Genomic DNA, 27,796 nt, shown 5'->3' on the forward strand with positions numbered 1-27,796 from the left:
AAGCCTACAACTCCCAGCATGCCCCACGGGCGCTTGGCACGCCGTACAAATTACAGGGCACCGCCTACACTCCCCGGCAGCCCCCGCGGCGCAGGCGCGGAGCACGCGGCCAAGATGGCGCTGCTGCGGCAGGTGTACGGGTCGCTGTTCCGCCGCACCTCCACCTTCGCGCTGACGGTCGTGCTGGGCGCGGTGCTCTTCGAGCGCGTCTTCGACCAGGGCGCGGACGCGCTCTTCGAGCAGCTCAACCAAGGGGTAAGGGCTGTGTGAGGTCCCGCCGGCGCTGCCCGGCCGCGGGCCCGGCGCTGAAGGTCAGGCCGGCCCCGCTGGGCCCCGCCCCGGCAGCCCCGGGCCCGCGGCTCGGCCCCGGGACTCGCTGAGGGTCAGCGCGGCTCGGCCACGCCCTGGGGGCTCCGCGGCTGTCGTGCCGCTCGATGGTCGGGACTTCGGGGTGTCCTTGGGCTTCTCTGGCCGCTTGGAAGGGGCGTGCAAGGCAGAGAAGAGCGGGAGGGGTAAAAGGAGCTTCTGTTGTGCTCTGCAGTCCTCCGGCTTGGCCGATCTGCCCTTGGCGGAGGAAGGGGATAAGGGCTGGTGGCCTCGGGTGTCCCCAGCGTGACCCGTGGGTGGAAGGGGTCAAGTCGTCCTTAGGTTCTTAAGTACAGCAGTGACGGGATGATGACTGCAGGATACCGAGGCACGCCTGGGGAGAACTCAGAGCCTGCAGAGGCTCCGGGAGATGAGAGGACTTTGGACAAGGGCCTGAAGTGACAGGACACAGGGAATGGCTTCCACTGCCAGAGGGCAGGGCTGGATGGGATATTGGGCAGGAATTGTTCCCAGGGAGGGTGGGCAGGCCCTGGCACAGGGTGCCCAGAGCAGCTGTGGCTGCGCCTGGATCCCTGGCAGTGCCCAAGGCCAGGCTGGACAGGGCTTGGAGCAGCCTGGGACAGTGGGAGGTGTCCCTGCCATGGCAGGGGTGGCACTGGATGGGCTTTAGGGTCCCTCCCAAATCAAACCATTCCATGATTCCAGGAATAGGATTGTTCTGTGCATCCCCTGTGTGCAGGAGCAGAACTGCCCTCTCCAGTCTGGGTGGGAATTCAAGGCCGTGTCTCTGGGCCACTGATCCAGAGCAGAACAGGGGAAGGAAAATCTCTGCAGCAAGGAAAATCCCTGTTCAGATCAGAAACCGGGAGCCCCCGTGTGCATCCCTGTGTCCCCCAGATCCAGTGCAAGACTCCATCACCACCTCCCCGGGCAGGATAATCTGCATTTTGGGTTCTGTTATCCCAACCCCACTGGGAAGCTGCCTAAAATGTCTTGATTTTTTTTCCCCTGCTTGTTTTGCGTGCAGAAACTGTGGAAACACATCAAGCACAAGTATGAGAACTGAGCAGCTCAGCAGCAGGAGCCAGCCTGGGGTGGCAAGAGGCACTGCAGGGATGGATTCAGCCTCCTGAAACTGGGAATGGATTCCTGATGGGACAACTCCGAGCCAGATTCCATCAGCCACCTACTGATACGATGTGAAGCCACATGGACCAAGGACTTCTGCTGCTGTACTCAACTTCAGTGTTCAAATAAAACTCCTGGTCCTGTCCTGTGTCTGTGTTCACCTCACTCATCCTTTGGCCTTTTTGTGCCTCCTCCTTCTCTGCAAGCTGGAGAATCTTTAAAAACAGCCCTGTTCCTTAGTTCCGAGGCACCGTCAGGGATCTTAAATCCATCTTAATCCATCCTAAAATGGATTTGAAAGCACTTTTTTAGTTTATGACAGCCCTTGGCTTCTGCCTGGGAAGGGTGAGTAGCTGTCTGCTGCTTCTGTCCTCGGAAAAGGGGCTTTAAGCTCATCCACAGCACCTTTTGTAGCTCAGACGTGATGAAGTTCCTGTTCTGGCCCCTTTCAGAGCTGCAGGTGCTGCTGCAGCCCTGCCCTGCCAGAGGAATGTGCTGTGCGCTGCTGGGCTGAGAAGGGGATCAGCTGTAACTTTGAGAGGTCCCTTTCCTAATTATTCCTGTGCCTTCTGGCTCCCCCATGGCTCAGGGAACAGAAGGGGTGTCAGGTTTGTGTGTCACACACTTGCCTCCATCCCAGTAACCCAAGGGAAGGTGCTGGAGGATCACTCAGTTCCCCCCAGCAGCTGGCAGAGGAATCAAGGAATGGTTTGGATGGGAAGGGACCTTAAGCATCATCCAGTTCCTCCCCTCTGAACCTTCTCTCGCCCTGAGCAGGCATTCCCTTCTCCCTGAGGAGCCTGGCCCTGTGAAACACTTCCTTCCACATGGGAAGGGACATTTGGGCCCTTTCTGAGGTAGTGACTCAGTTAATTTCTCAGGTCTCTGTAGGGAGATGTGCCTCAGTGACTCCTCCTCCTCCCAGGCTCCCAGCCCAGCCCCATCCCTCCCTGCTCAGTCCATTCTCACTGATCAGGAGGAGTTTCAGCACAGCCATTAGAGCCAGTGCTCACAGCAGCTTTGTGGGGTTTGCAAACGAGTGCCAGGGGGGTAAAACATTTACTCTGCAAACACAACAAGCCCTTAAACGCTTGTGCTTTTGGAGCCAAACCCAACTACAGCTGGCCCAGTCCCAGCTGTGCTTTATGGAGATGGTTAAGAGAAAGGTTTAAGCTTTCCTAGGACAATCCCATTGGAGTGAGTGCCAGCTCCCTGTGCCCTGCTGCTGTTCCACATCAGGCTGAGCAGCTCAGAGAGAGCTGCAGGCTCTGAGCAGCAAGAACCAATGCTGAATACAGGATGAGGGGACAGCACTGCAGTGGGCAGCAGGGAGGAGCTGAAGCATCGGTGCAGAGAGCAGGAGCTGCAGGAGAGCAGCGTTATCCCAGCAGGGGATTTCCCTGGGTACAGCATCTGGGGATCCTGGCGAAAATAATTCCTTTTTCCATGCCTGTCCTTGGGAGGTTTGGGCAGCACTGATAGGCAAAGCAAAATCTCCTCAGCACTCAGGGCTTCCCCTCATTTCATGGCAGTGGCTGTTCTGCTGCATTTCTGCCTCTCTGCAAACAGTCCCACAGCAGCTCCAGTCACATTCCTGCCCTCTGCACAACACTAGGCACCAAAGCGTGGACCTTACTACACCCTACTACCACTTTACCACCCCACTGCTCCTGCAGCATTGGGATTGCCCTGCAGCACAGCCTCTGCTGATTTTCTCACTGTGGGGGTGACAGCCACAGGCACTGCTGCAGTGCAAGGAAATACAGCGTGGTGGGGAGACAGCACTCAGGGCACATTAACCAGTAAATTAACCAAGCAAAGCCTAATTGGATACCAGGAAGTTCATCAATACTGCCTGTAAGGGCCTAAAAAAACCAACTAAGACATCTACATCTTTTATTTGTACCATCCATTTTCGCAGCCCTCACTCAAGGGACAGAAATCCGTAAGGTCTCACTCACCTGAACCTCTGTGGGTTTGTTGGCAGTGGGAGTAGCCTGAGCCTTCCTCTGCCAGCACAGAGCTGTGTCAGGAGGTTTAGGTGGAGATCAGGAAAGGTTCTTCCCCCAGAGGTGCTGGCACTGCCCAGGCTCCCCAGGGAATGGGCACGGCCCCAAGGCTGCCACAGCTCCAGGAGCCTTTGGACAGCGCTGCCAGGGATGAACAGGGTGGGGCTGTTGGGGGGTCTGGGCAGGGACAGGAGTGGGACTCAGTGATCCCCGTGGGCCCTTCCAACTTGGGAAAATCTGTAACTCAAGTTCAGGATAAGGCATGTCCATGGAAGCTGTGCTCTTGGAGCTGCCCACGCCAAGGTGGGCAGGGAGGGCACAAGGAGCCAGTATGAAAATAAAACTCTGCGAATTATAAATAGTACAAAAGGGCAGGAATGGCTGCTGCAGCCTGTGCCATGTATTGGGTGCAGCCACTGGCACACACAGCCAGGGCAGCACTCCCACAGGGAATGCAGCCCCGCGTGAGCCCGGGTACTGCACACAACATCCATCCCCCGAGCGAAGGGAATGCCGAGGAAAGGAGCCCCCTCCTGGGCAGGGGCAGCCCCAGGAGCTGCTCAGGAAGGGATCATGCCCTTGCTGCGCTTCCTGTCGGCCATGGCCCGGCGGTTGTGGTTGGCTCTCGTGCTTTTGTTTGCTTCCTTCTTCCTGCGCTCCTGCACCGTCTCCCGGTTCTGCCCGTGGCCCTTGGCATTCCCAACCACGGCAGAGCTGTCGTGCTTGTGCCTGGAGGACACAGAGAAACGACATCACAACAGGCACCCTGCACTCCTGGGGATGAAATCCCAGATCCCCACAAACAGCGGGGTGTGAGGGGTTCAGCCTCAGGCCTCGGCTCATCCCAGGGCTCCCACAGCAGCCCAGGAGCAGCATCAGCCACACCACCACTGTGTCCTTCCACACACTGAGCCCATCAGCTGAAAACAGCCATGAAACTGTCCCAAAATCCCTGTGGGAGCTGTTGGAGCTCTGGAAGCTGTGCACTCCAACATCCTGTTTTGCACAGGGTTCTGATGCTTGGAGTGACAGGACAAGGGGGAATGGCTTTATGCTGGAAAAGGGGAGATTTAGATTGGGTATTGGGCAGGAATTGTTCCCTGGGAGGGTGGGCAGGCCCTGGCACAGGGTGCCCAGAGCAGCTGTGGCTGTCCCTGGATCCCTGGAAGTGTCCAAGGCCAGGCTGGACAGGGCTTGGAGCAGCCTGGGACAGTGGGAGGTGTCCCTGCCCATTGCTGGGGTGGAACAAGATGGTCTTAAGGTCCCTTCCCACCCAAACCACTCCATGATTCCATGCCAAGCGTACCCCTTTTCAATGGCATAAAACAACCATCAGTAAAGTAAAGGGTGGGCGAGGAAGTTCACCCCACTGTGGTAGGACCCTGCCCCACAGGAACGTCAAGGAGCAGGAACACCCTCAACAGTTCCAATCAGCAGCAAAGCAGCTGCAGGGCAGAGGGAGATCCCTGCTTACCCCTTCCTGGCAAGGAACGCCTGGCGCCGGGCCTCAGCCCTCTCCCGCAGCACCGCCGGGTCCTGCACAAAGTGGTCCTACAGGGAGGCAAGGGAACAGGTCAGGAAACCCATCAGCACCGAGCACAAGCCTGGAGAGGAGAGGATTCTGTTGGGAACAGAGTCAATTCCTGATTCAGTACCTCTGGATCAGTGGGATTGGTGTCAGGGACTGTAAACAAACAGTGGCACAAAACCTGCCTGAAAACCTTCCCACACCATGGCTACTCCCAGCACACCCATGGGAACGAGTGTCAGTGACCCTCAGAGTGCTCTGCTGCCACTGTCTGTCTCTGGGATAAAGCAGATTAAAGCTCCCCACGGAGGAAGTGTCACTGCTCCAGCAGATAGGCCAGGAAGCAGTGGAGAGCTCTCCTTGGGAACACAGCACAGCCCAGCAGCGTTGAACAGCAGCTCAGCCCCTGCTGCTGCTCAAAGATTCCCTCTCTGCAACAGGAAATCTGCTCCACATCACCTGCAGGTGAAGCAGGGAATACATGTGGTAAATCTTAATGCAACTCCAGCTAAATGTCACCTTTGTTCTTTCCTTTTCAGCTTCCTCCTCCTCCTCTTCATCCTCTTCCTCCGTCTCCTGTCCTTCCTCCTGTCCTTTAGGCCTCAAGACCTGAGGAATTGTGAATGGCCTGGGAATTAAGACACAAATAGTTAGAAAAGAAAACAGCACAGCCACAAACACTTCTCTGAACAGCACATCCTTTTTGATTTCCATTATGTCCTTAAAAAGATGAGACTCTACAGACTTAATGGACTTCATTTTCCTGAACAAAAAAACCCCAAGAGATCCAGCAGTTAATGCCACATTCCCATGGGCAATTAACAAGCACACACTCTCCACTGGGGAATGTTCACTATGAAATTGTCACTGAAAATAGTAATAATAATAATAGTTAAAAAAAAACAACCCCGAAACCTCACAAGGAATTTCTCCACAGAAACAACTGCTTCCTTTGGGAAATGGGCATCCAGACACAGCCACAAGGCTTTAGCTCAGCAGACAGGGAGCCTCTGTTGTACAAGACAAATTTGGACAGATCCATTAATGCTCAGCCAGTGCTGTGCTCCAAAGCCTCTGAGTGGTCAGGGCTATCCAGGGAGCCCCAGTTCCATTGCTGTGTCCCAGCTCCCTACAGGGGGAAATCCCTGGAGAAATCCATCAGGCTTTATGAATCACTCTGAACATGCAGAGCAAAGGGCCTGGGAGTGGAGGAAGAATTTACCACATGCCTGTAACTCTTCTTTAACGTAAATACATGTCTGTGTTTAAATTCCATTGGAATTCAGACCCACCATTCCACTGCCAAAGAAATAAATGTAAAACCAGAAAAGCCTTTGTTATGTTAAACCAACAGATCCGGTTTGCAGCAGTGACATGCTCTAATTGTTTCTAGGGGCAGTGAGACCTGGAAGAGGGGAAAACACCTGGGTGCCATATTCTTACAGGAAAAACAAAAAAGGGATTTATACTGAAGCTTCTCAACACTTTAGGAGGGGGTAAAAAGACACAAAAGAGCCTCAACACTTCTATTTGGTTTGAGGTTAGGAATGGTGACATCTTCATAATACATGACAATTCAAAAGGCCACTTTTAGAAATGTTAAACCAGCTTTTAAACCATGTGTTTTCTGAAATATTCCCCAGCCTCCATCCCCAGTAACCCTTTGCTTCCCAAAAGCTAATTGTGTGCAGTCATGGTGCAGAGTGCTGTGCAGCCCACCAGGAACTCAATTCCTGCTGTCAGCACTCAGAGGGATTGGCAGGGAGAAGTCTGGTTGTAAATTTTCCCAAATTTTAAAGTTTTCCTTTGCTAACCAGCCATTTTAAGTTGCACAGTTCCACTGATTTTCCAAGCTGTTTTTCCCTGCTGCAGGGTAGTTTCCCTAAGGAGAAACACTGCTGAGTACAAGTTTCCACATAAGGATTTGCTGATTAATTGAGGCAAAGGCCGAGTGGAAGCTGAAGAACTTCCTGGGCACACTCTGTTTTCCTTTGCAACACATTCTTGAAGTTTAGGAATTGTTTGGCTAGGAATTGAGTTTGTATTTATGGAAAGCCACTGTTCATGGAGGCTCTTTGCCTCAAGGGTGCAATCACTTTCTGTTCAAGGAACAGTGTGCCACGGGAAGACTCCCCAACCACAGGAGAAGGGAGACCCAAACCTTCCTCCTCACACATCACAGAGAAAACAGAGAAAGGGGTGGTTTGAAGCTCTCCTGGAGGAACAGAGCCCAGAGCACCAGGGAATGCCGTGGTGACTCTGCCGTGGTTCCCTCCCCTCTGCACTCACCTCCTGGCGATGAGCTCATCATCCGAGTCAGCGTCGTTGGCGCCCACTTGGTTCCCGTCGTAGGTGTCGTCGTACTCGTCCTCGTAGTCCTCGTAGGGCTGTGCTGTCCCCGGCTGCAGGGGCAGCTCCTCCAGCACCACGCTGTACTGGCTGTAGCGCTGCCTCTGCTCCGCCACCAGGCGCTTGTCATTCACCAGGCTGCGGGTCGTGTCCTTCTCCCTCCTGCCCGGGAACAGCGCAGGAAAAGGCAGCGGGTCAAAGCCTTCCCCTGCAGCTGCTTTTCCCCTGTTACTCCGTGGAATGTCTCATCCCCAGTGCTGCAGGGCCCCCTCACCCCACCTATTGGCCTGCTGGTTTATAGAATCAGGGAATGCTTTGGGCTGGAAGGGATCTTAAAGCTCATCTCAGTCCACCCTCACACTTTCCACTGTCCCAGGCTGCTCCAAGCCCTGTCCAGCCTGGCCTTGGACACTGCCAGGGATCCAGGGGCAGCCACAGCTGCTCTGGGCACCCTGTGCCAGGGCCTGCTCACCCTCCCAGGGAACAATTCCTGCCCAATATCCCATCCATGCCTGCCCTCTGACAGTGGGAAGCCATTCCCCGTGTCCTGTCCTTCCAAGCCCTTCTAAACAGTTTCTCTTCCATCTTTCTTGTCAGCCCCTTCAGGTGCTGCAAGGCCACAATTAGGTCATCTCAAAGCTTTCTCTTCAGGCTGGACAATCCTATTTCTCCCAGCCTTCCCACACAGCAGAGCTGTTCCATCCCTCTGCTCATCCTGGTGCCTCCTCTGGTCCCACTCCAGCAGCTCCAGGTCCTGCCTGTGCTGCACCCAGGGCTGGATCCAGGGGAGGTCATTTCTACCAGGGCTGTTTGGCCCCTAAAAAAGAGCAGGAATTGGAGACCCCCACTGTCACTTCAGACAGAAAGGAGGCCTTCACAGGAGGCCAAATGCAATTCTATTCCAGATGAAACTTGGCCAAGGTGCATGGAGCACAAATGTGAGGGGAAAAGGACAAATGTAGATGGGGAGATCCAAAAAATAACCACTGCAGGTGAGGACGAGAATAAACACAACTCCCAAGGCAAAGAACAAAACAGTAGAGAGTGATTGTGATTCAACCTCTCAGAGCACTGCAAGGGTTCGTTTTTTATATTTAGAAGGCAAGTAAATGATAGTCATTTTAAAGAAGGGAAGACCAAGAAACAGAGGGATTAAAAAGCAGCTGCTGAGTGTCTCAAGCTGCACAAACATAAGCTCTGAAGTCCCACTTTTCAGAACAGTCAAGTACATATTTAGAGCAAATCAATGGGGGGTTCTGCTGTCCAGCATTCCCAGGAGGACACGGTGTCAGTGGATTTTAGCAGAGAAAGGAACAGTGCAAGGCAGTGGCAGTGACTCAGGAAGGGACAGACTGAGGGGAATGTGATCCAGCAGCCCCGATTTTCGTTTGGAATCTCAAAACAAAGGAAGTTTACAGCTGGAGGTGGTTCCCTCTCTGCCATGACTCACTGCCTGCACAGGCTGCACAATGCCCTCCCAAGCCCGTGGTGAGCTCACCCATGGGGATCCCGGGGATAACACCTCCAGTGGGAGCTCAGCTGAGGCTGAACCCAGTCCTGCTAATTGCTTCCTGTCGAGCTGGTCTGATGACTGCAGAGGAGCTGCGTGAAATGGTCTGGGCACCAATCCCAGGAAAAACAGAGGGAAAGCTCCTCTAGTCCCAGAGCTCAGGACATGCTCTGGCTTCAGGAGACAGATTCAGCTGACAGCTAGGGCTGGGCAGGCACAGACAAGTGCCATCACTTTTCAGGATCAGCAGAGTCTCTGTTGGCACATTCATTTCCTTGTGTTTGATTCCCTCCTGGCTGGATCTCTCTTTCTCAAGGACAATCCCTGCCCCAAACTGCTGAGAGTGGCCAGAACAACTTGCTCTGGCTCTTCAGGCATTATGGTGACACCAGGCTTAGCAACAGCACCCCAAACACAAGAGAATTTGGTGGGTAAAAGGTATTTAGAAGGGGGAAAAAATTTAAATATTTGATAGACTTCAAATCCAAAGCAGATCTCAGACTAAACTTGGAGAGCCCTGTTACTCCAACACTGGGGTGAACCATCAGTGTTGAGTATTAAATCCTGGAGACAAGCTACTGCAGCTTTTCCTTGGATTCAGTTGGATAAGGTCATCTTTGGGCACTGCTGATCTCCAGGTTTTAAACTACTCAGACCACAACTAATATGTCTGGAATCCTGCAGAGTCTTCCCAGAAGAGAGGCAAACAACACCAGGAAGAGCAGCAGCGAGAGGATAACCCCAAGAGGTCACATAGCTACAGCAGGAGAGAGGAGAACTTCTCCAGGAGTGATGGTGCCCCTGGAGAGAAGGCACTGCTGGGGAGCAGTGCCATGGGAGCAGATCCCAGAGCCCAGCTCAGGCATGATTTACAGCTTCCAAAGCTCTCCAAGTGATCTGCAGAGGGAGCCCCCAGCAGGATATTTCAGCCACTGGATGCTCTGTGCTGAACTCAGGGCTCTCTGGCCTTGACCAGCTGCTGCAGCAAGGCTTTGGGAAAGAGGGAGAACCCAGCACATCTGTGCAAGGCTTTGGGAAAGAGGGAGAACCCAGCACATCTGTGCAAGGCTTTGGGAAAGAGGGAGAACCCAGCACATCTGTGCAAGGCTTTGGGAAAGAGGGAGAACCCAGCACACCTGTACAATGCACCTGTCTCACAGAGCAAGGCACCACCATGAGGAGAAAGGTTCTGCCTGTGAATTCTCAGCTATGGACACAATAAAAGTCATGGCCTTGGCCAGAGAAAAGAGAAATTCCTTTCTTGCTCAGCCAGGACAGGATCAGCACTGTGGCACTGCTCTGAGGAGCTGGGCCACTGGACTGGGGTACAAAAGTGGTTTTCTCCTAGAGTTTGATGCAACTTTGCAACCAAAACCTTAACTGGGAGCTCTCAGGTCATGTGGCTCCAACTCCAGCCAGACTTTCAGTTATCTGCTGGGTAAATACATCCCAACATTAAGATCACACTTGGCTGGTTAGAGGAGGGATTTAAAGTCTAGTGAAAGGAGTCCCTGCCCATGGCAGGGAGTGGAATGAGATGAGCCTTCAAGTTCCTTCCAACCCAAACCATTCCATGATTCTGTGATATGTTTTAAAATCATCTGTAACAAGGGAACCACACTGTAGAGCTGACATCAGTGGGAGCCAGCACCACACATCCAGCTGGGCAGAAAGCAGAGTGAACACTGGTGGGGCTTTGTAGAAATCTCTGCTCATGGCAGGGGGATCCCTGCTCATTGCAGGCAGATTGACTAAATGACCTTTACAGGTCCCTCCCAACCAGAACTACTCCACAAACCCAAGTGCCCTTCTGCAGAAAGCTTTACAGCAGCAGGAACAACAGAAGTAGTCGAAGGCACTGAATGTTACCAGAAGTTGAAGTAGATGGATATTGAATCTCCCCTTGGCTCTAAATCAAACCATTAGTTATTCTCAGCTCTGAGTCACAATCCCAGGCTCAGGGATGGTGCTTTTCAAGGTTTGTTGTTCAGTGCAAGTTTAACATTAAGCCCAAGGAACAAGAGCCTGACATTACAAATGAGCTTGGCAGAGCAATCTCCAACAGCAGACACAGGAAAGCCAATTAGGAAAAACACTAAAGGAAACCAACCCCCTCATAATATTTCCTTTTACTTTCCCAGACAAACAGGTAGGAAACATTTTTTGATAAGCTTTCCCCTCCTCGCCAAAACATTCCTGCAGGAGGTTTTTAGGAGAGATAAATGTGCAGGTTCCAAGGTGTTTGTTCCTCCTGACAGGCAGAGTTAATGACTGGCTGCCAACACTCACCTCTTGCCTTTCTGGATCCGAGACACATCCACTGCATCCCTACTGAAAACATCAAACTCATCGTTCTGGAAAACGTTACAGCGAGAGCTGACCAGAGGGGTAGGGTCTGGCTTCAGCTGTCTGTTAAAAAACAAGGAGAGAGAATAAAAATAAAAGTGAAGGGAGGAAGAGAAATCCTCTTCCTTCCCTAAGCCCTTGGTTTATCCTTTGTCAGTCCCAAAATGATCCCAAGCACACCAAGAGGTGCTGGCTGAGCCACAGGGCACAACTCCTTCCCTTCCCAGCCACGCCCTGGCACAAGCAGGGCACTTCCCAAAGCTTGGATTTGAGGGGAAACTAAAGTAACTCACAGAAAGCCAAGAGAAAATTCTTCTGTTCATTTCAGAGTCTATCAAACCATGCAGGACAACAGAATATTCTACAGACTGCCTGGTCTCAACACAGTGACTCAGTGAAGACAAACACTAAGTGTGATGAATTACAGGCTGGAAAAAATTCCAATAATTTGTTGCTGCTGATTTCAAGATATTTATCTCCCTAGTTAAATCTTTCTCAGGGTTCCAGGTTTATGTTTGTTCAACTTGTAAGTCAAAAGACTGTACTTTTGACATTCATTCTGGTGGTGCAGACAGCTCAGCTGGGCAGCAAATGCTGCTGTGCTCCCCCATAAATCAGCAGGGGTCAGAATTCGACATTTCCTATCGAACCAGCAGCTTTGTTTCAAGATGCAAAAGGCAGAAAGAAAAAAAACAGCTCTATCTTATGGAACTGCTGGCTTTGCAGAAAAACCAATCCTTCCTAAAGCCCGTCCTGCACCAGTTGTGCCAAAGTCAGCAGATCTGACTGCAGGAACACAAAGATTGTTGCAAAACTAAGATTTTTTTACATCATTTTCCCGATAAAGATGCTTTCCTTTAATGCAACAGTGAGACAGTCTGCCCATAACTCCATGAAATGTGAACAAACAGCACATTCACTTCCTGATGCTCTGTCAGGAACTGCTGGTGCAGCACAAACACACACTCACAGCTGCAGACAAACTCCAACATCTCAATCCTGCCAGCTATAAACCCTCCATCCCTTGTCCAATCCAGGAAAGCAGGAAAAACCAGGCAAGTTTGTCAGAGGAAACATAAAAATGGATCTGAATTGTCCTATCTTCACTCACAAAACAGCAGCCTGTTAAATAACCATATTTGACCCTGTGGGTTGAATTCCAGCTGAACTGGCTTCTCTGAAGATGCCCTTTCCTACAGGACAACTGGGATTTTCACACCTGTGACAACAAATGCTGCAGCAAAATAACTTTTGAAGGCAATCTGTCCTGTCCTGTCCTTATTCTAGCATTTCATGAACAAGTGGTTTTGTCCCCTGTCACAAAACACAATCCAGCACCTGCTCTACTCCAACACTGAGCAGCAAAGTCCCACTCCTCTGCAGGGACACAAGGAGGGCAGAAAACTGGTGACAGGTGACAATGAGAAGCTGTCACTGCAGTTCTCTACCCCAAATATACAAATTCTAAGAGTTCCAAAAGTGTTGAGCCTTCAGTGAGAATAACTGAGACAGAAACAACCAGAGGTTGTCCCACACCTTTGCATCCTTCGGTCCAGCTTATCCAGGTGTGGCACCAGCTTATCTTCCAGGATGTTGTTGATCACCTGCTCTGTGTCGTATCCATACTCCTCCAGGCAGGCCAGGATGAATCCTTCTCCCAGGTCTGGCAGCAGATCCTTCACTTGGGAGATCAGGGAGTCCAGCTCCACACCGGACACGCAGGCAGCGGGGGCAGCTGCTGCACCAGCACACTGCAGACACCAAACACAACTGGTGGCACTGGGAGGGCAGGGCTGAGGGCAGACAGTGTGCACAGGAATACAGGGACAGCAGCACTCTGGGCTGCCAGGGTTTAAACACGCAAGTCAAAAACTGGAGCCAAAAGAGAAATCAGCTCTTTAAACTACACAAGGTTTCTGACACAGATTTGGGCACACAGCTACTTGTGCCAGTCCCTGAGCCAGCAAGGACACCCTGGAGAATCCCTTCCTCAAATAACAGGTGAGCTCCGCATTTCAAAAATATGCACGTGGACTGCAGGGATAAAGCAGAGTATCTGAATAATCCCCAGCAAGGGAAAACCCAAGCCATGGGAGCTGGAAGCAATTTGCTCAGAGATAACTCAGGATTCAGGTGTAGCTTCATTTCTCATTTCCCAAGGCTGCATGGAAATCCAGCAAAGGTCAGAAATGACACTAAATCTCATGTTGTCCCCAAAGCTGAGCAAATCAAGCCTGTCCTCACAGAGACAGGAAGGCCAGGAAGAGCAGAACCCCCAGGAAGAGCAGAGCCCAGTCCCACCACAGAGCTGTACCCACCTCATCCTCCAGGGCACACGCAGCCCCCGGATCCTCCCTGTCCTCGGGGGTTCTCTCTGCTATTGCTGAAGCTCCATTGGATGCTGCTGCATCTTTAACAGTTTGTCCTTTTTTCCTGCCTACCCCTTCCCAGGCACTTTCCACTGCCTGGAGGATGTAGGCTGTCCTGGTCTCATCTCTAGAGCACAGCATTAAGGACAGTCCTGGATGCACATGTTCAGGGATCACCTGGAAGTAACTACGGGATTGTCAGCAGTGTGTAATCTGTGCCTACACCAACACTCACAAAACCACTGAATGGTTTGGGTGGGAAGGGACCTTAAAGCTCATCTTGTCCCACACCCTGCCATGGGCAAGGACAGCTTCCATTAGAACAGGTTGCTCCAAGCCCCGTCCAGCCTGGCCTTGGACACTTCCAGGGATGGAGCAGCCTGGGCAACAATTCCTCCCTTTCATTTTTTTTTTTTTTAAGGGAAAGCTTCCCAGTACTCTTTGCCAGTCATGCAGCTTAACCAGAGGTAGAAACATTGCTGGTTTGAAGGAATCCAAGAGCAGCCAGCGTGCAAAGCCCAAGGATACAGTGCAGAGGATGCCTGCTGGAGCAGACTCACGTCATCCTCAACAGGGAACAGCTCGTCGTAGTCACGGAGAAATCTGAAAACACAGGAGCAAGTTTAATCAGTGGAGCTCAATTAATTAGCACTACTGTGCCTCTCTGACTGCCTCAGTGCTCAGATAGGAACAGAGAACCTCTCACCCAATGCTGGATTCCAGCCATGCCTGATTTTGGTCCCACTACCCCACAGCAACACTCCTCAGGTGTGAGGGCTGGAACCCAGTGCTGCATTACAGGGAAAATCTCTGCTTTACTATGTGAACGTGCTCAGAATGCCAGCATGGGCAGGAGGACAAGATGGAATTCCCAGTTCTGCCACTTCCTTTGCATCTCCAGCATTATTAGTGTTTAATATTTTCCTGGTCTGGTCAGCCCAGTTGGAAAGCACAGATCAGTAATAACAGCCTAACTTGTCAAGGGAGCTAATGGCTAAATTGCTCTTCTCTTCTTTGAGAGGCTGGATTAAAGGGAGTGAAGAACAGCATTTCTCAGTGCCAGGGTCTGTGCTGCAGGCTGAAATCCTCTCACTGCACTTCTCCCCACAACTTACAACGATTTCTGACTCCCAAATGCCTCGTAATGCTGCCTCAGGCAATTCTGCTGTAAAGAATGGCTGAGAACAGAGCTGAGCCCCCCTCGGGCCTCTTGTCAGCCAGACTCACCTCCTTTCCTGAAGCACCGAGGTGAAGATCTGCAGAAATTCCTCAATAAATGGCTGAATGTTCTCACAGCTGCAGGAAACACAGCACAGTGAACACTCAGAGGTTAGCCTGCCAAGGTTTGGCCCCACCAGCCAAGCCACTCACATTTACACACCAAGGGAAAGCCTCATTTGAAAAGAGATTTCAGGCCACATTTGGCTTTCACAGGAGCAAAGAGTCAAATGGAAGCCAGTGGTTTTTAAGGCTTCAACAAACATTTCGGCACTCAGACTTAAAGCCGTATCACGCCTAGAATTACAAATTTTCAGACAGACTTTAGAAATAGTTTGATGCCTCTGACTTGCAGTGAGCAGAAAAGGGTGTGTAGAGCTTTTGTAATTGTGCCTTCATGATGTCTTAGGATTATACCAGTGAACTTTCCAGAAAGTTTGTGCTCACCTGTGCAAGAACACCTGCCAAGCAAACTCCCATTGCAGCCTCAGTGCCCAATCCCCTGGGTGCTGCTGAGGCTCCAAGCCTTATTCCAATGCACCTTTTGGTGGGAAGGGACCTTAAAGCCCATCCAGTTCCACCCTCTGCCATGGGCAGGAACACCTTCCACTACCCCAGGTTGCTCCAAGCCCTGTCCAACCTGGCCTTGGACACTGCCAGAGATGCTCAGCTTCTCTGGGCACCCTGTGCCAGGGCCTCACCACCCTCCCAGGGAACGATTTCTTCCCAGTATCCCTGCCCTCTGTCTGTGGGAAGCCATTCCCCTTGTCCTGTCACTCCAAGCCCCTAGAAACAGTCTCTCTCCATCTCTACTGTTGGGTCCTCCAGGTCCTGGAAGGTCGCAATCAGGTTTCAAGGTGTTACACATGATCAAAGTTTGCACAAGCCACACACCGGGGTCAGAAAGCTCATTGGACCCAGCTCACCACAGAGACTCTGCACCAAACAGCTCCATCTGGAGCATTCCTGATACACAGGACAACAGAATCTGACCTTAGCCAAGCCTTTGGCTACAATCACAACACAAACAGCAGTTTGTGTTTGTTTTCTCCAGTAAATTTGTAGATGAGAAACAATCTCCCACACAGCAATCAAGTAGCACAGAGCCAAGTGCCAATACCTGCTCTCTAGGATGGGCTGCAGACAGACTTGGTTTATTAGGATGTGAAAAACTTCCATCATCTTCTTTCTGGAGTGTGAAATCCTCCTCCACAAATCAGCAAAAACACTTCAGAGAGAGCAAAAGACACTGTTGGTGTCAGCACAAGAACCTGTAACACATCTTTATGCCAGAGTTAATCCTCTAGAAGAAGAATTTCATTAGGAGAATAATTTCCCTGCTGCAAAGACCAGATATTAGACACATTTCATGGTCATTAAGGAAAATCCATGCTCCAAATAAAGCTGGTTTCAATCCCAATTGTCCTGGCAGCTCCCCATACGAGATCCCCACTGTAGCAGCACAGCCTGTGCCTTACACTGAGATTGAGCTACACAGAGATATCATTCATGTTCTCACACTTTGTTACAATTTGAATGCACCTCCCATCAAATTTCTTCTTACACAGCGCTAAAAATGATTCGTCATCCCACTGCCCAGGAAAATTTGGAATTACAGAAGTCATCTCTCCAGAGCTCTTTGAAGCAGCATTAAAAAAGCCAGGCTCCTCAGGGATGGGTAAAGCAGCATGAAGTGAATTTTTAACCAAGCCCTGGGAAGTCTCACTGAAGATGCAAAGGAAGCCTTTGCAGGAATTCTCACCTGTTATCTTCATAATGCCTCTTCTTGATTGCAGATTCCAGCTCAGGAATTGCCAATTCATAAAATGAAGCTAATCTGTACAAAGGGGAAGAAACCTGTACCTGTCAGCTGAGGTTCCAAAGACCATTTGCTAAAAGGCAGAACAAATTGCTGATTTCATTAAACCCTCCTCACCAGCAGTACCCATGAGCATCACCTCGTTTTGGTATTTTTGCCTCAAAATACAAGCAAACACACCACAGACAGAGAGCAGCACTCTAAGGAAATCACAGAGAGGTCTTTGAAGAGGTAGGAAAGAAAAGCATTTGAGAAACATCCTGGTGCTGATCAGAACCATCTGCTTAACCCAGAAAAACCTCCAATACAGATCTGCAGCCTGCAGAGACCCAACACTCACCCCAACAAAAGCCCCCCGAGTCCAACCCAGCCAGCACTGCCAAGGCCACCGCTGTCCCATGTCCCCCTGTGCCACATCCAACTGTTAAATCCCTCCAGGGATGGGGACTCCCCGGACAGCTGTGCCAGGGCTGGACAGCCCTTTCCATGAAGAAATGTTCCCTAATACCCAACCTGACCCTCCCCTGGCACAGCTAGAGGCCGTTCCCTCTCGTGCCCTGTCACCTTGTCCCAGCCACTCAGCTTTTGCCAAACCTCATTGATATTCTCTAGCATAAAACTTGGACATAACATCAAAGGCATTTGTTTTCAGACCCTGAAGAACTATTTCCCTGAAATACTTTCTGCTTCCCTTGCTTTGGGTCCTAGAGCAGGTAGTTCTTTTTGTCCATAACGTTCCCTCTCCACCCTCTCCAGGACACACCAAGTACTGACTTTGGAAATTGTCATGGATGCCTGGCTCTAGGATCACTCCTAGATAATGACACACACAGAACAGAAAATCCACACGTCCCAATATCCATGTATTTATTATACTGCATTCCTGTCAGAGAGAACCCAGCAGCCTCTGCATTAAATCTGTCTGTTCATTTAACAAAGGGACAGGACACAGTACCACATTCAGTATTTTCACATGGCCAGGACAAGCTCTGTCTGCACTCCAAGACATACCTGAAACAAAACTCGTGTTTCTGGAAGGTCTGGCAAGCCAAGGGAAAGACATCAAGAAAGGCCCACAGAGTTGTGCAGGTGTCACATAAATAAAGCACGATGTCCTTCAGCTCCTGAGAGGGAAAGAGTTACTGAGGGAAGAGCCAGGCAAGTTTTCCCAGCAGGACACAGAATATTGGGGCCAGGCCTCTTCCTGACTGCACAGAGTGCATCAACCACAAACCAGAAACAACATTTGTCCTAAATTTCCTATCCTTTAAAGATCTATAATGCAATCCCAACTGTGTGCTTTCATTAAAGATCCTGTGAGATTATAAGAATCCTCATCAGAGCCTGTTCTGGACAGTGGCTTTGCCCTCAATACACCCTCCACACTTTTCATGAAGCACTGCACAGCAGAAACATGAGAATCACAGGGATGTTTTCAGCACTCTGGTCCAGTGCAAGCTGCATTTCCAAGGCAGCTGAAACAAACTGAATGACACACTAAATTATAGCTTCAAACTGTCATTTATCAATAAATCATAACTTGAACTGACAGTTTGTTCCCACACACAAACTGAAAGACTAAGGTTTTGTAGAGGTTCACTGTCTTTGTACAGCCCCCAGCACATAAAGCCCTCTTAATTGAAGTTAAATTACACTGTTGTTAAAATACACATTTCTGAAGGAAAAAAAATCATCTCTTATCACTGCCAGGGTTAGGTGGAGACTTGTGTCAGATATTCTGTTGCATTATTTATAAGCTGGTTAAGCAAAAAAGTTGCCAGGTTTAAAACTATCCATGTTCCAAAGGACATGACTGAAATGAATCAGCTCATGGTGGAAAGGTTTTATCAGCGTGTCCCAGGAACAGAGTGCAACAATGGCACAGAACCAGGAGCTGTGGGAGCTTTTGGGAACAGGACGATCCCCTGTGGTCTGTTCAGCGTGCAGGAGTACAGAGAGTTCAGTCCTACCTGGAGGGGCATGTTCCCTGCAGTCACACTGACTTTCTCCTCCAGTTTCTGGGGCTCAGCAGAGGCCCCTTCACACTGCAAACCACACTTGTGCAAAATATTGTTGAACACCTAAATCAGGAGAACAGGGCAGTGTTAACAGACAGCAGCCAGCAGCAGGACACAGCAGGGAAGGCCACAAGCTGAAGGAAGGTGGGAGAGAAGAGTCATTAAGTAATAATTTCAGATAAAGGCTCAAAACCTCCCTGACACACATTAGCAAACTAGGGAAAGGAAGAAACAGCCAAGTCAGGGGAGGTTTAGGCTGGATAGTAGGGAAAGTTCCTCCCCCAGAGAGTGTTCAGAGCTCAGGGAGTGTTTGGACAATGAGTGGGATTGTTGGAGTGTCTGTGCAGGGCCAGGGGTTGGGTTTGATGATCCTTGTGGGTCCCTTCCAACTCAGGATACTCCACGAGTTCATGAAATACATTCTGCCACCTACAATGCCCCCTTTCCACTCTCCAAGCCATGCCACATTTCCAGAGGAAATCCCAGCAGGAAAGCAGTACCTGGAGGACAGTGGGCAGAGTTTCATCGAGGTCACTGAAGTAACTGGGCTGCTGAGTGAAGATGTTTCCTGAAAAGGGAAAGGAGAGCGTTTCCATCAGTTCAGACATTGATGCCAATGAGCAAACCTGCACCAGCAAATGGTACTTGTGTTACTGCTGACACCCCCAGACACACCTACTGCCCACGTGGGACACAGCCCTCCCTCCTGAGCTCATGCACAGGCCCTGCTCCCAAAAAGCTGATCCATCCAAAGTGGCTCTCCAAAGCCACTGGAGATCCAGCAGTGGGAATATGCTCACCAGAGCAGAGCAAATGAGATGTCAGATGATTCACGCTCCAGGGGCTGAATCAATGAATAATGCAAATACTATCACTGAACAACCCCAGTTCCTTTATTTGACAACTGGAGTTGACTTTTAATTACTGATAACAGTTCAGCACACGCCAGGAGATGTGCTGCCGAATATTTCTTAAAGGTAATGAGGCTTTAGTAAAACCTGCTATTATATTACTAGGACTCCATTATCTTTACAAAATACTCCACTGAGTAATGCCATACCATAAATCCTCACCAAGTAAGCACCAAGGCTCCTATTTTCCTGGAAATTACTGTTCAGATTATGAAAATTAAGAAAATTAATTCCTTCTCCAGCAAGGACAGAGCTATGAGACAAGTTTCAGATAAATTTACACCCTGAGAAGAACCTCAAGTTTATGAAGTTATGAATTACACACCAGAACTGCTCATGCCATAATGAAATAATCAGGTGAGCAAATCCTTGGTGGCCTGCATGCAGCATGATTCTGTGGCACTCCAGAGCATAATTCAAAGGAGGTTTCATTACTCAGGGGTTTTTTTGGAATATTTTAAGACATAGATAATCTAAGCTTTGCATCTGAAAGGGAAGTATCTATCTTGCCATGCTTGTTTTCCATCTCTGAGGGTCAACAGAAGAATTCAGAGTAGAAGCTACTGTAAAAAGGATAAAAAGATTAAAAATGCAAAGGTTTATCTAAGATTTTCTGGCTGGGAATCTGTCTGCACTACCTGATCTCTAACACTTCTCATGTTAGTGAACTTGGAAATGAGACAAAAATAACTACCAATGCAATGGAAAACCTTCATCCCACGAGCTGCAGACAAAGTGGGTTAGAATTCAGGAAGAGCTCACTTAATCCAAGGGTAGATATTCTTCCACTCAGGTGCCCAGGTGATGTTGAAGATCACAGGATTGGGAAGGGAGCACAGGATAAATAGAGAAGCTAAATCAATATGCTCCATCGTCACTCCCAGCATCCATGGCTGGATGTTCCTCGCTGTGTACTCGCCACTAAGGCCATGTGTACAGGCACAGAAATCCAGGGATAAGCACAGCTTGAGCAAGGCTCTGAAGTGTTTGTGGTTTGGAAGCTCTGGATACTTCAATGTCTGCATTGAAGTTTCAGGTTCTCCCACTTCCCACAGCAGCAGTTACCTCACACTGAATGTTTCACTTGGCTCCCAGCTCTGGGAACAACAGCACTCACAGCTGCACTGTGCCCATCTCCAACACTCCTCCCTCCTCAGCCTCTCCCGTCTCTGCCAGCGTTTTACAGAGTGCCACATTCCTCTTACAAGGGCTGAGGACACATTTAATTGGCACAAGAAACAACTGAGTCTGGGTTTGTGTCTAACACCATGAGCCTAGCTCAGGGCAGCAAAGCAGGACATGAAGCTTTCCTTGGAACAAGCAAAGTGCACATGGAAAAAGGAAAGCACAATCTGATCTAAAAATTACAGATTTTCAGAGCAGTTCCACTGGTATAAACCCCACCTGTCATACAAACAAAAGCCTAAATGTAGCAAGTTGTTCCTTGGCTTTTACTGACCAATCATCTTCTGGAGCAGGAGGCCATTTCCTTTCCCAAAAAGGACACAGAGATCCATAATCTTGGGGATATCGAACAGGAAGTTATTGTAAATAATTTTTCCGAAGACAGAGGGAGTGATAAAATGATCCTACAAAGTCAGAGAAAAAAAGGGAATTTAAAGGATAATCCATATCTTGCTCTGCAGTAACTCCAGCATTATAATGACACCTGCAAAAACAGCTCTCAAAGGTGTATTAAGGAATTTAGTTCACAGAAGGCAGCAACTCTGCTTGAAACAGCTTCTGTGGAGCCATCTATTCCCACATTCTTGCAACACCAGGCACCCCACTGATCCCTTCACCAGGAGGTGAATTAATCTACCTAAAAGTTTTACTAAAAATTTCTTAACAGGTGGCCAGGTCCCAGACTGACACCAGAACAGCTCAGTTCAGGAGCAGAAATGAGTAACCAGGCACAGGGACAGCCTGGGAGAGCAGAACCCAGCACCAGAGACCACAGAATCAGGGACAGGCAGGGAAAAACCCCAGAACTGCAGCTCTGCATGCTGACTGCTGAACACTGTGCCAAAAACTCCTCACACTGAATGCATTTCTTAAAAAATTCTAGATGAGAAAAATTCCATTGTCTGACACTGAGAAACAGGCAGCTGCAATGTGATTTTGGATTTTCAGAAGCCCAGTTTGCCTGTGACAGCAAATGTTTTCAATCGCAGTGAAAGGCAGGGCACATTGTCCCTGCTGAAGCAGAGGGATGGGGCTCAGTGCTGGCCAGGTTCCCTTTCCAGAACTCCTGCTGACTCCTGCATGACAACGGACTATTCATTCCCTGCAGATCACTCAACTAGAAAATGGTTTCAAATGCTCGCCTGCCTCTGGGGTGGTGAGGTTTAATCAGATCCTACAATGAAAGACACCACAGAGGTGTCGGGTACTGCTGCTGAAGTGGTGCCAGCTGCAGGCTCCAGCATTCCCTCATCCTGCTCCTGTCCCAGTCCTCCACTCCCAGGCCTTTCCCTCTAAACATCCTGAATGTCACCACTGTGATAAGCAAGAGAAAACACAGCTCTAACACATCAGGAAGCAATGAGGAGCTCCAGGGAGTGACTGCTGAAACACAAGGTGAAACTCATCCTGCCCCAAGCCCTGGTGAAAATCCCACAGCTCCACAGGGGAGTGGCACTCACACAATTAATGCTGAGGATGGCTTTTAATTATAGAAACTCAGAATGGGTTGGGTGGGAAGGGACCTTAAAACCCATCCAGTGTCACCCCTTGCTATGGGGTAATGCCACCCCTTCCACTGTCCCGGGCTGCTCCAATCCCCAATGTCCAACCTGGCCTTGGACACTGCCAGGGATCCAGGGGCTGCTCTGGGCACCCTGTGCCAGGGCCTGCCCACCCTCCCAGGGAACAATTCCTGCCCAATCTCCCATCCATCCCTGCCCTCTGGCAGTGGAAGCCATTCCCTGTGTCCTGTCCCTCCATCCCTTGTCCCCAGTCCCTCTCCAGCTCTCCTGGAGCCCCTTTAGGCCCTGGCAGGGGCTCTGAGCTCTCCCTGGAGCCTTCTCCTCTCCAGGCTGAATGCCTGGTGATGCCAAGATATCAGTAATTCGGAGCAATTTCACTGCATGTCCAAAACTTGGGGCAAGTTCAAGGAGAGACAAGAATTAGCAGGAATTTTGTGGCACCACGTGGCCCTGAGGGAGTGAATGCTCAGGAACTGGTGGCCTGAAGAGCCTTTTCCATGTGGCCACACAAAGGCCAACGTGCTCTCTCTCCTCTTACCACGACATATCCAACCCCTACTCATGGATAACCTGCTATTACTCAGGAAGGAGTCCCAGGCAATCAACCAAGGAATCACTGCATAGTTCAGATACTTCATCTCTGAGTGTTATCATCTCCACACAGAGAATCCAACTGATAAAATCATCAGGGAGAGGAATCTTGTGCGAGGAGAAAAACGATTCATTTCTCTAATTCTCTTTTTCCCTAAGTCATACAATCTTGTAGGAGCACCTGCAAGGCATAGGAATATTTACCTTGGACTCCTTGTGGGTGGACATCCTGAGGAATGTGAGGAAGACACTCCGATGGAGGCATTTCTGCAGCTCACTGACCTCCGGATGGCAATCCCACAGCACATCGAACTTGCGAGGGGCGGAGCGCAGGTAGGAATCCAAACACTTCTGCAGGCTCTCATCAAATATCACCTGGCACAAAGAAAGGCAGGAAAATGGGAAGGAGGGAATGTCACACCTTCATAGGTTGTGCTCCTGAGCAGCCCAGTTAAATTTAAAGCAATTTAAAACACTCAGGCATATGAAAATGACTCCTGTATCCATCAAATACAAGCCAACTCTTAAAATTCACAGTGGAGAATCCTTAGGGAAATACTTTCTTTGCATTCTAAGGTGCAGCAATGGAAATTAAAATGTTTCCTGTGTGACAGAATAAGCATAAACAAATCTCTATGAAAATGATGTAAGGCTCATGGCTTTTACAAGCACCTAGATGTTTACGCTGTATCTTCAGATGAAAAGCAACATTTACCTGGCACCAGAATTTGTCATGAGGCAAAGCCAGAAGCCAGTTCAGGTCATCTGCAATGAATTTTGCTCGCTCCAGGAATTCCTCCACCAGGGCAGGGTCTCTGATGGTAGGAGGGGGTTTGTACAGCACGAACGACCGATCTGCTTTAATCTCTGGGTGCTGCAGAAAGCCAAAAAACACTGTATTAAAACTCCAGCCCAAGCGACAGGAATGTGCAGTTACCATCTGCTGAATTCCAGGAAACACAAAGTTACCTTTTAATACAACTTGACATTATAGAATCACAGAATGATCTGTGTGGGAAGGGACCTTAAAGCTCCTCCAGTTCCACCTCTGTCACGGGCAGGGACACCTTCCACTATCCCCAAGCTCCATCCAACCTGGCTTTGGGCACTGCCAGGGATCCAGGGATAGCCACAGCTGCTCTGGGCACCCTGTGCCAGGGCCTGCCCACCTTCACAGGGAATAATTCCTCTCCACCATCAAACCTAAATTTCACTTTGAACCAATTACTCCTTGTCCTGTCACTGTAGTCCTGATGACAGAAACATTCCATTCCCTGGTGACTTCCATTTTCTACCTTTTCAAGGCAGTGGGTTTGTATCTTTATGAGCAACATTTTCACATGATTTGGCAGATGTTGCTCCTTGCTTTCTCTGAACCACAACCTGACAAAGCAATCCTCCCACACCTTCAAAACAAAGAGCAGGAGCTACCTGGCAGGCGTTTGAACTCTCTCTTCTTCCTCTGAACTGGTTCTTGCACAATATTCCATGAACTCAAACTGACACAACCATCAAAGACAGAAAGAAGCACTTCACTACCTATCCCAAGGGTTACTGAACAGGCTTTGCCCAAATACACCCACCCTAAAAGGAGAATTCCAATGAGCAGCAGGTTTGGGCTCTGCCTCATCCCAGACGTGTGCCCAGGGTAAAGTTCCTTGGGAGTGAGCAACACTGACAGTCCCACTCCTCCAACACACCCAAAAGGCTCTCTCCAGGCCTTGTTTCTGGGAGAAAAGGGTTTCTGTGGGTTGAATTTTCTGGTTTCCTCAAGGTGAAGGCACAAGAGATGGATCCCAGTGCCACAGCTCAGAGCTAAACTTGAGGCAGAGCTTACAAGACCTCCCTGAGCATCTCTCCATTGCAGCAGGGGTCACAGACTCAAGAGAAGGAGTTGTGCTGGGAAAACACAGTTTCCTCCAGATGTTGAACACAGTAAGTTTGGTTCTTGTGTTTGGGGTTTTTTTAATGGTGGGTAAATAAAATCTCAACTATCTGAAAGCTTTACAAAAGCTTCTTTAACAAGCAGGCTGAACAAATTTCACAGAATGTCCTGAGTTGGAAGGGACACACAGGGACCAGCCCAGCCCCTGTCCCTGCCCAGAGCCCACAACAGCCCCACCCTGTTCATCCCTGCCAGGGCTGTCCAAAGGCTCCTGGAGCTGTGGCAGCCTCGGGGCCGTGCCCATTCCCTGGGGAGCCTGGGCAGTGCCAGCACCTCTGGGGGAAGAACCTTTCCTGCTTTCCACCTAAACCTCCCTGACAAAGCTCCAGACATTCCTGTCACATATCCCAGACAAAGCCACAATATAAGACAAATTATTTATTGAAGGTGTATTTGTCTTTCAGGAAAAACAGATCTCACCAGTGCTGGTAAAGTTCTCAGCTTCCCTGTCTTGGGATCTCTTTCTGTCAGCTGGAGCTCATCCAGAGGCAATGCTGGCATCCTGGTGTTGTTCCTGTGCTCAGCAAACAAAAGCAGCACAGGATGCACTTTACAAAGTCGGTCAGGCAAAGGCAGAACAAAAGAGGCTGCAGCCCTGCTGTAACACACACTCACACTCGAGTGGGAATACATTGATGCCAAGCAATTTATACCCCACCAAAATGCCAAATCCTGAGGGAACAGCCAGGAGCCACCTGGATGTGTCTCAGAGGAAATCTGCAATGTGGTGCTAAACTTTCATCCATGTTCCTTACTGAAAGGCCACAGACATCTTCCAGGACAACAAAATGCATTTGGGGACACCGTTTAATACGGAAATTAGATATTTAAATTGGGCTGGTGAAGAGCTGTGCTGAACTCTGGCCTTTGCAGCCTCTTTCAACACTTGCAGTATCTCTCCTGACAGCACAAACTGCAGGGACAGTCTAAACACAGCCTTGCCTGTGCTTTAAAATGGTATTTTTGGTGCCTGTGTGTAGAATCTCACACTGCTCAGCCAGACAAGGGCCACAGGCTGAGCCTACAAAAGCCTTCCCCGCTCCTGCCAATTCCCACATGCTCACAAAACCACAGCTTCATCTTCAACAGCTTTTGTGGGCTCAGAAATGTTTCAATCAACTTCCTGAAATGAACTGTAAGTCAAATATTAGAGTAACTCAATAGAAAGAATGTTCCAGGCATTGTTAAAGAAATCAAAAGTTTACAAAAATTGAAAATTGCAGGTTAACAGAGCTTTTTAATTCTTTCAGGAGTTATGAATTTTGCAAAATGGTACTAAAAAGTTATGTTCTTATTAAGAAGGCCACACATTCCTCAGATGCACGTTTAATTGCAGTCACATTGCCTGGGCTGAATAACAATTAAAACAAGAGCAGTGTCTCTAAAGCTGAACAACTCTGACTCGGGAGTGGGGTCATGGTTTGGACAGCAAGTGAAAAAATATCATTTTTCGTTCCATAAATTTGTCACCTATGGATATAGGCAAAAAATTCTCTAATCTAACATTTTAGAGCTCAATTAAAATAATACAGCACAGCAACAGCAATACCCACAGCTTAGAAAATTAAAAATAATTCTGTCTTTCCAGGGGAGTTTAAAAATTAGAATGTTGACATGAGCAACTATTATTTTATGATAAACAATTACTTCAGAAAAAAAAAATCCAACTAAGCCAAGTTGGCTTTCAGTTCAGTTTCATCATATATTTAATTTGGCTCTTAAAATTTTTAGAGTCATTCTGAAAGCTGCACATAGAAATGCATGTTTGTAACACAGAAACAAATGCCAAGTGTCTCATTTCAAGCCTGGAAGGCACCAAAATCTCCAGTCCAAGTCAAAAACACCCTGGAAGAGACAGAAGCCCTGCCCAAAAGCTTGTTCAGCAAGAGAGAATAAATCTGAGTATGGGATAACCTCAACAGAGGATTATTCCTGATCACTCTCAGGAACTTTTCCCCCCACAAGGAACTTTGGTCTAAACCACAAGACCACAATTAATCTGTTGTGCCCTCTGATTTCAGGTACAGGAAGAGACAAAGAACACAATGAACTAGGGAAACTTATTTTTCCAGGGAAACTTACTTTCCCAGGTTTTTCCAGGGAAAATTATTTTCCCAGCGCCAGAAACAATCCCTGCCCTGCAATTCCCACTGATGTGCACATCCACGGGGACATGCGGGGTGAGGTGACACTGCCGAGGATGAGGCAGCCACACAGCACAGCTGGCACAGGGAAAGCTGCAGCTTTCCCTGGATTCATGGAATGGTTTATGCTGGAAGGGACCTTAAAGCTCATCCCATCCCACCCCTGCCATGGGCAGGGACACCTTCCACTGTCCCAGGCTGCTCCAAGCCCTGTCCAGCCTGGCCTTGGGCACTGCCAGGGATCCAGGGACAGCCACAGCTGCTCTGGGCACCCTGTGCCAGGGCCTGCCCACCCTCCCAGGGAACAATTCCTGCCCAATATCCCATCCATCCCTGCCGTCTGGCAGTGGAAGCCATTCCCTGTGTCCTGTCCCTCCATCCCTTGTCCCCAGTCCCTCCCCAGCTCTCCTGGAGCCCCTTTAGGCCCTGGCAGGGGCTCTGAGCTCTCCCTGGAGCCTTCTGTTCTCCAGGTGACACCCCCAGCTCTGTCACCTCGGCCCTGCCCCGCGGCCAGACGCCCTCAGTTAACCCAACACCGCCGGTTAACCCGGGCCCTGCCGCTCCCGCCGCCCCCGCGGCCACGTCCCCTGCCCGGACCCTGTCCCTGTGGCACCGGGCCCTGCCCCGCCGCTGCCGCCCACGCCAACCCAACCCCGCCACAGCCGCCCGAGCCCCGGTACCGCACACGCGTCCCCCGGTACCGGCACACGCGTCCCCCCGGACCCGCTACGCTTCCGTGGCCGGGCACTGCTTCCGGCCCCGAGCGGAACTGCCGGGCTGGGCGGGGCCCGCTGCGGCTCCGCCCCGGCCGCGGCACCGGCCCGGCTCCGGCCCGGCCGTGGATCCGAGGGGCGGCACCGGCCCGGCTCCGGTCCG

General features: G+C 50.0%; 2 protein-coding genes across 6 annotated transcripts; one reads left to right on the forward strand and one right to left on the reverse strand.

Moving 5' to 3' along the window:
- The first annotated feature begins 76 nt into the window (after positions 1-76).
- Positions 77-1,600, forward strand: LOC134560053 (cytochrome b-c1 complex subunit 9). The gene is made up of 2 exons (XM_063415541.1): positions 77-255; positions 1,355-1,600. The coding sequence occupies exons 1-2, from the start codon at positions 115-117 to the stop codon at positions 1,391-1,393; spliced, it is 180 nt and encodes a 59-aa protein (XP_063271611.1). The 5' UTR covers positions 77-114; the 3' UTR covers positions 1,394-1,600.
- A 1,734-nt stretch (positions 1,601-3,334) lies between these two features.
- ASCC2 (activating signal cointegrator 1 complex subunit 2) lies at positions 3,335-27,774 on the reverse strand. 5 transcript variants are annotated; one of them, XM_063415780.1, is made up of 19 exons: positions 27,622-27,774; positions 25,197-25,290; positions 23,547-23,705; positions 23,036-23,206; positions 20,992-21,121; positions 19,122-19,189; positions 18,574-18,684; positions 17,615-17,727; positions 16,547-16,621; positions 15,905-16,012; positions 14,794-14,862; positions 14,095-14,169; positions 13,516-13,693; positions 12,734-12,948; positions 11,141-11,260; positions 7,282-7,503; positions 5,512-5,620; positions 4,939-5,015; positions 3,335-4,193 (listed from the first exon to the last, which is right to left on the reverse strand). In XM_063415780.1, the coding sequence occupies exons 2-19, from the start codon at positions 25,275-25,277 to the stop codon at positions 4,025-4,027; spliced, it is 2,250 nt and encodes a 749-aa protein (XP_063271850.1). In that variant the 5' UTR covers positions 25,278-25,290; positions 27,622-27,774; the 3' UTR covers positions 3,335-4,024. The 5 variants fall into 5 exon arrangements, with proteins under 5 accessions (XP_063271850.1, XP_063271854.1, XP_063271852.1 ...); XM_063415784.1 differs by having other exon boundaries at positions 27,644-27,667; XM_063415782.1 differs by having other exon boundaries at positions 27,601-27,660.
- Positions 27,775-27,796: the final 22 nt, after the last annotated feature.

Source organism: Prinia subflava, chromosome 19 (assembly GCF_021018805.1).
Source record: "Prinia subflava isolate CZ2003 ecotype Zambia chromosome 19, Cam_Psub_1.2, whole genome shotgun sequence".
NCBI classification, from domain to species: Eukaryota; Metazoa; Chordata; class Aves; order Passeriformes; family Cisticolidae; genus Prinia; species Prinia subflava.

Bases quoted from the DNA above. Each gene is read 5' to 3' on its own strand.
- LOC134560053 (XM_063415541.1), top strand. From the start codon at position 115: ATGGCGCTGCTGCGGCAGGTGTACGGGTCGCTGTTCCGCCGCACCTCC. The intron at 256-1,354 runs GTAAGGGCTGTG...TTTTGCGTGCAG, and splicing joins TCGAGCAGCTCAACCAAGGG to AAACTGTGGAAACACATCAA.
- ASCC2 (XM_063415780.1), bottom strand. From the start codon at position 25,277: ATGCCAGCATTGCCTCTGGATGAGCTCCAGCTGACAGAAAGAGATCCC. The intron at 12,949-13,515 runs GTGGGTACAGCT...TGGTGTCTGCAG, and splicing joins CGTGTGCCCTGGAGGATGAG to TGTGCTGGTGCAGCAGCTGC. The intron at 7,504-11,140 runs GTGAGTGTTGGC...GTTCCCGGGCAG, and splicing joins CGGATCCAGAAAGGCAAGAG to GAGGGAGAAGGACACGACCC.